General features: G+C 38.1%; 2 protein-coding genes across 2 annotated transcripts; both read left to right on the top strand.

The window, feature by feature from the left end:
- Positions 1 to 793: 793 nt before the first annotated feature.
- On the top strand, positions 794 to 2,261 carry LOC132629104 (uncharacterized). Its single transcript, XM_060344841.1, has 3 exons — positions 794 to 934; positions 1,134 to 1,907; positions 2,013 to 2,261. Exons 1-3 carry the CDS (start codon positions 794 to 796, stop codon positions 2,259 to 2,261), a joined length of 1,164 nt encoding a protein of 387 aa, XP_060200824.1.
- Positions 2,262 to 2,281: 20 nt separating this feature from the next.
- On the top strand, positions 2,282 to 4,355 carry LOC132629103 (uncharacterized). Its single transcript, XM_060344839.1, has 2 exons — positions 2,282 to 3,204; positions 3,392 to 4,355. The coding sequence occupies exons 1-2, from the start codon at positions 2,282 to 2,284 to the stop codon at positions 4,353 to 4,355; spliced, it is 1,887 nt and encodes a 628-aa protein (XP_060200822.1).
- Positions 4,356 to 6,714: the final 2,359 nt, after the last annotated feature.

Genomic DNA, 6,714 nt, shown 5'->3' with positions numbered 1-6,714 from the left:
AGAGGATTTCGAGTCAGAAATTGAATATTGGAGAAGTGCAGTTGTTTGTTATGTATTGGGTGCCCATCCCCCCTTTGAAGTGATTCAAGGGTACATCCATAGACTCTGGGCAAAACATGGACTAAATAAGATCTTAATGTTGAAGAATGGCATTGTCCTAGTCCGATTTGATAGTGAAATTGGGAAGAATGAGGTGATTCAAGGAGGCATTTATCACTTTGATAACAAACCATTCATAGTTAAAGCCTGGAACCCTGATATGGAATTTACTCGTGAGGAACTCTACTCCGTGCCAATTTGGGTGAAATTTCCTGGACTAGACTTCAAATATTGGAGTCCAAAAGGTCTCAGTAAGATAGGAAGCTTGGTGGGTAAACCTATCATGGTGGACAGGAATACTGAAAAGAAGATTGAATTAAATTTTGCTAGAGTATTGGTGGAAGTTGACATGGGAAAGACTCTACCGGAGGTGATACTATTTAGGAACGAGAGAGGCAATGTAGTTGAACAAAAAGTGTCATATGATTGGAAGCCGACACTATGTGGCTGCTGTAAAAAGTATGGGCACACAGAGGAGATCTGCAGGAAGAAACACCCCCCAAAACCGCAAGAGAAAAATGTTCAACAAGGTCAGGATCAAACTAGCACTGAGATGGGGGTGGCTAAACAGAAGGAAGGGAATCAGCAGCAGCCAGAGATGGGGCAATCAAACTCTCAGGTTGGGGCAGTGCCAAAGCATACTGGTGGGGGTACAAAACAAGTGGGTGTGGTACAATAGCAGGCAGGGGCAAATATGAAAGGTAATCAGGAGACACAGGTTGGGGTGTGGGTGACTCCACTGAGAAAGACTGGAACAGGAAAGAACCAACAAAAGAATACCAATCAGGTGATCCAAGGTCTTGGCACTAGTAACTCAGTGCAAAGTGAAGAAACTGTATGAGGCCAACCAATTCCACATGTTGGGGATGGTTAACTTCTTAGCATGGAATGTTAGGGGGATAAATGCCCCGAATAAGCAAAAGGAGGTGAAACTCCTTTGCAATGAAGAAAAAGTAGGACTAATCGGACTGCTTGAAAATAAAATAAAAAAGGAGAATTTGGATCAAATTGCTGGAAATTTGTTTAATGGTTAGAATCATATTACAAATTTGGATGCCCATTATAATGGTAGGATATGGATCACTTGGAGACCAGACTATTATAGACTAGTTCCAGTGTCTATTACTGCCCAAGTGGTAACTTGTGAAGTGTTATACATTCCAATGCAGCTGAAGTTTGTTTTATCATTTGTGTATGCGTTTAATACCAAGGAGGAAAGGAAAACTTTGTGGGAGTCACTAGTTGAACATAGTGAAAACTGTACACTACCTTGGATGATTCTGGGAGATTTTAACTCAGTATTATACATGGATGATAGAATAGGAGGCAATCCAATTACTTGGGCTGAGGTTGCTGATTTCCAACAATGCATGGAAGAATGTGGGCTGGTAGAGTTGCCTCAACAAGGGAACAAATATACATGGAATGATAGGCATGTGGATCAGAGGATATACTCTAAGATTGATAGGGCTCTAATCAATGAAGAATGGCTAGAATCAATGCCATCATGTCCGGCTAGATGTCTGCCAGAAGGCATTAGCAATCATTGCCCTTTGAAGGTTTGTTTGACAGATGAGAGAGCTAGAACTAAGAAATCATTCAAATTTTGTAACAGTTGGGGCCAGCACCCCCAATTCATTGACTTGGTGAAGCAAAGTTGGGAAACTCCTATAACAGGATGCAAAATGTTCCAAATTATGAAGAAACTGAAGCTGCTTAAGAAGGAGTTGAAAATCCTAAACAATCAACATTTCAGGGACATTGAAGTAGAAGCAAAAGAGGATAGAGATGCATTGACTCAGGCTCAAGTATCACTCCAATCAGATCCCTTGAACCCAACACTACAGAAACAGGAACAAGAGTTATATTAGAAATTCAGATAGTCATCTTACTTAGTAGAGGTATACTTACAGCAAAAAAGTAAGGCACACTGGATAAAACTGGGTGATGACAATACTAGATACTTCTATTCAGTGATTAAACATAAGAAACTTAAACAAGCTGTCACCCAACTGAAGAATGATAATGGAGTTTGGCAGTTTGAATCAGAGACTATAGCACAGCTAATTGTGGGGTACTATGAAGGGTTGTTGGGGCAGAAGAGTTCCTCAAGGGTGAGAGCAAGTAGAAGCATCATGGCTAATGGTAATATTTATCATTAGAGCAGCAAGTAGGCTTATTGATGCCCTTTGATAGGAAGGATGTGAAAACTGCTATTTTTCAAATTGATAGCAATAAAAGTCCAGGTCCGGATGGATATCGAAATGGATTCTTTAAGGCATCATGGAAAGTAGTAGGGGATGATATCACTGAGGCATTCTTGGAATTTTTTCAGAATGGTATATTGCTAAAACAGCTGAATTCTACTTGCATTGCCCTGATCCCCGAGGTCAACTACCCGGAATATGCAAACCAGTTCAGGCCTATATCTTGTTGTAATGTGCTCTACAAGTGTATTTCCAAGCTGATTTGCAGTAGGCTAAATCATGCTATTTCATATCTGGTTGCTGATAATCAATCAGCTTTTGTCCAGGGAAGATCTATGTTACAAAATGTTTTGATTTGTCATGATCTATTGAGGCATTATAATAGGAAAACCACTCCTAGGTGCCTCGTGAAAATAGATCTCAGGAAAGCATATGATATGGTCAGTTGGGAATTATTGGAGGAGGTCTTGAAGAGCTTTGGGTTTCCTGCTAAATTTAGTCAACTAGTTATGACTTGCGTATCCTTACCAAAGTTCTCTGTGAATGTGAATGGGGAGAATCATGGTTATTTTGAAGGAAAGAGGGGGCTAAGGCAGGGTGACCCTATCTCACCTTTGCTATTTGTTTTAATTATGGAATATCTCTCAAGAGTGTTGAAATGCATGGGATCACTACCAGACTTCAAATTTCACCCCATGTACAAACAATTGAAACTTAATCATCTCATATTTGCAGATGATCTTATGGTATTTTGTAAGGCTGAGTTAAAGTCAGTTACTAGGGTCATGGAAGCATTATCACACTTTAGTAGGGCCTCTGGTTTGGTGGCAAATATGGACAAATCTAACTTGTTCATGGCAGGCATAGAGGGTAAAGGAGCAACTACTGGTCAAGACAGGTTTCTCAATTGGGACCTTCCCAATTAGATACTTAGGCTTGCCATTATCACCAAAGAAGTGGAATAAGTTAGACTGTCACCAGTTGATAGAAAAGATCACTAGTAGGATCACAACTTCATATGCCAAAAACCTCTCATAAGCTGGAAAATTGCAGATTATGAATGCTGTGTTGGTTTCTATTCATAGCTTTTGGGGCAGTGTATTTATATTGCCTCAAATTGTAGTGAAAGCAGTGGACAAAAAATGCAGAGAATACTTGTGGGGTGCTACGGAAGGACAGAAAAAAATATCTCTAGTCTCGTGGGAACAGGTTTGTTGGCCTAAGAAATCAGGTGGCTTGAATGTTAAAGGATGCAAGATCTGGAATATTTCTTCAGTAGGCAAACTGTTATGGCAGTTAGTGGAACATAAAGCCTCTTTGTGGGTTAAGTGGGTTCATGGTATATACATAAAAGAAGATGCTGATATTTGGGTACATAAGGCTCCTCAAGACTGCAGCTGGTACTGGAAGAAACTAAATGGATTGAAAGAGGATATGAAGACTTGGTACCAACATGGTAGATATAAGTCGACTGCTGGAGGAAAATATTCCATGACTCATAGTTATATTGCCATGCTTGGGAACCTTAGAAGACTTGAATCAGCAGACCTTATATGGACTGCAGCTGCTCAACCTAAGCACAGATATGTCCTATGGGTGGCTAATCAAAATAGGATCCTCACTAAGGACAGACTACTTAGGTTAAACATAACAGTGGAGGATGAACATTGTTGCTTGTGCAATACTCAAGCCTTGGAAACAGCTCATCACCTATTTGTGGATTGCTCCTGGACTCAAGCTGTCAGTACTAAATTGATGCAGTGGGCTGGTGTCCAGTTACATCTTGGAGGGGTGCAACAAACTTTGGCTAGAATCAAAAGGAAGCATTGGCCCCAATTCAAGAAGGAAGTGGTTGCAGCCATCTGGGGGGCAGTAATATATCACACTTGGAGGGCTAGGAACTGGAGGATTTTCAAGAAAATAAATGTACATAGGGAGGTTGTTCTTACGCAAATAAAACTGGAAATTATAGAGAGGATAAGTATACTGCAAAGGTCGAGGAAAGCACATAGTTGTAGAGGTTTTTTGCGTTCTCTACAATGTAATTAGTTGCTGGGGTGAGACCTGATGCTCACCTCCTTAGATGAAAGTGAGATTAGGTACCTGCTCTTATTGTTATCAATGGTAAATTCACAGTGTTACCCAAAAAAAAACATTGGCAAACAAAAACACAGGTTCCCCAAAGAATAAAGACCATATAAAATGATAAGGGACTTCTTAAGAAAGAGGTAATTACTACTTAGAGAAAGAAAAAAAAAAGGAAAAGATATTGAGATTGCGTTTTAAATCAATATGTTAAGATGACGCTCTGTATTGCGGAAACGCTTCAGTGATACGTTTTCTTTCATTAGTCTCTACACGCTCTACTTGTTGAAAATTTAACTGTTATAAGTATTCCGTTCATATTCTAGAAGATTGTCACATGGCACTGTAATATTACCCTGATAAGATAGGATCAGTAACTAGTTTATTTATATCTCTTTATATAACACTTAAAAAAAGCAGAAAATGACAAAATATTCTAAAACAAAATGTTACTTCCTCTGTCTCAATTTCTGTGACACTTTTCTTTTCCGAGAGTAAATTTGATTAATCTTTGAAGCTAAATTGGATTAGATTAACTTAATATTCAAAAATCAAAATTTACTATATTAAAAAACTATAGGAAAAGTACAATAAGTTGCAATTCTTCTCATGCCATGTCAATATGATTCAAGAATATATTTTAAAATTTTGGTCAAAGATTACATAATTTGAGTTTCAGAAAAAGAAAAGTACCACATAAATTAAAACAGAGTGCCTACTAGCAAGTGGTCGAGTCCAGACTTCCAGTAAACCCAAATTGGAAACTTTTTTGGGAAATTTACAGGATTAACCTCCGCTGGGGGTGGTCTTTGATTTTTGGCCCTCAAAATGGTGGTCTTTAACTTTTGTCCTTCAAGGCTGAAATTCCGCCTTAAGGCAGAATTTGCATGGGTACAGGCAGAATTTTTGGCCATGCAAATTCTGCCTTGCGATTTTTTTTATTTTTTATACTGAGCTGGGGTTTTAATCCACAATCTCAGGGTATTAAGCGAAGGACAAAACTTAAAGACCACCAATTTGAAGGTTAAAAATTAAAGACCACCCCAAATGACTTTCCAATTTGGGTTTAGCGAACTCGACAACTAGATAGGCCCATCTTGTACCATTAGCAAATTTCATGGATGGCCTATTTGTACCCTGCTATTTAATGTGTAGTCAATTTCTAATTATTGTGCACAAATAGCCAGTATAATGCTAACATGAATTTTGATTTGCCCTTATGCTTTCAAAAAACCTTTAGTTCAAAGGCGTTCTTTCATGCAACTCTTCAGCGAAAAGTAGGAGCTCTGCTATCTTCAACTAAGCATACTTACTGTGCAGAGTACTTTGGGTTGTCTTTATTTTAAGCATATTTTTATCCAATTTTACTTACGTTTTACATACTGGAAAAAATTGAACAATTTAAAAAATTGGATATGTCTGAAACAGCAACCTTAAATAGTCCATGGGTGCACTTCTGCCAATGTCATGTGTATATAAGCCTGCTCTGTTGGACGGTAGCTCTAAAATTGTTGTCCCGTAACCTTGCTGGTATTCAAGCAAATAAGAAGAAATTGCACATTTTTCTTTCAAATGGGCTGATCTTTAATTTTTTTTCTTTTCAAAATCGAACTTATGTCTAGTGGGACTTAAGTTTTTTCAAGGGCGCGAAGCGTAACTTGAGGAATATTATGATGCAAAAATATATACTGTCCTGCGAAAAATTTATTTGGCTCTAGGGACAAAAATTAAAGACCAGCACAAAATAGGGACAAAAGTGCAAATGACCCAGCCAACAAAGGCCTAAAACAGGGGGAAGATCATTTGGCATAGCTGCTTCATAATCCGACTAAGGAAATAAGTAAGAATTGTAAGTATTTCATTTTTACTAAAAAAATACCTTATTTTTAGTTTCGTATATAATCTGAGATAATATGATTCTGACTTCCTTCCAACTCACTAAATTGTCAAGAAAGAATCAATTAAGAAGTACTCAATTAAGTATGAGCAGAAGCATCTTGGGTTGCCTTGGACAAGAGAAAAAGCAGAAAGATATGATCCATAAGCACACTGCATCGTTCCACATGACATGCTTTATTTTTTTTCCAATAAAAGAGGGAAGAGAAAAAAGCTACAAAAGAAATCATGGTTTGCCCTTTTCTTAATTCACATGGTTTGAATGTTAAAAGGTGGACCCCACTCCACCGAACAGCCATTTTCCTTTATTTCTCTAGTTCAATATGACTTCTTCGAACGTGTACAATTATTTCGTAGTCAAAGGCAAATTATAATTAAACAAAATTCTCCTTCAGTTTCATTTTACATTTATCTGGATACCGAATTT

This window comes from Lycium barbarum, chromosome 2, assembly GCF_019175385.1.
Source record: "Lycium barbarum isolate Lr01 chromosome 2, ASM1917538v2, whole genome shotgun sequence".
Taxonomy (NCBI): domain Eukaryota; kingdom Viridiplantae; phylum Streptophyta; class Magnoliopsida; order Solanales; family Solanaceae; genus Lycium; species Lycium barbarum.
Note: the sequence above shows the minus strand (reverse complement) of the source record. Positions and strands in the feature narration are given on the sequence as shown.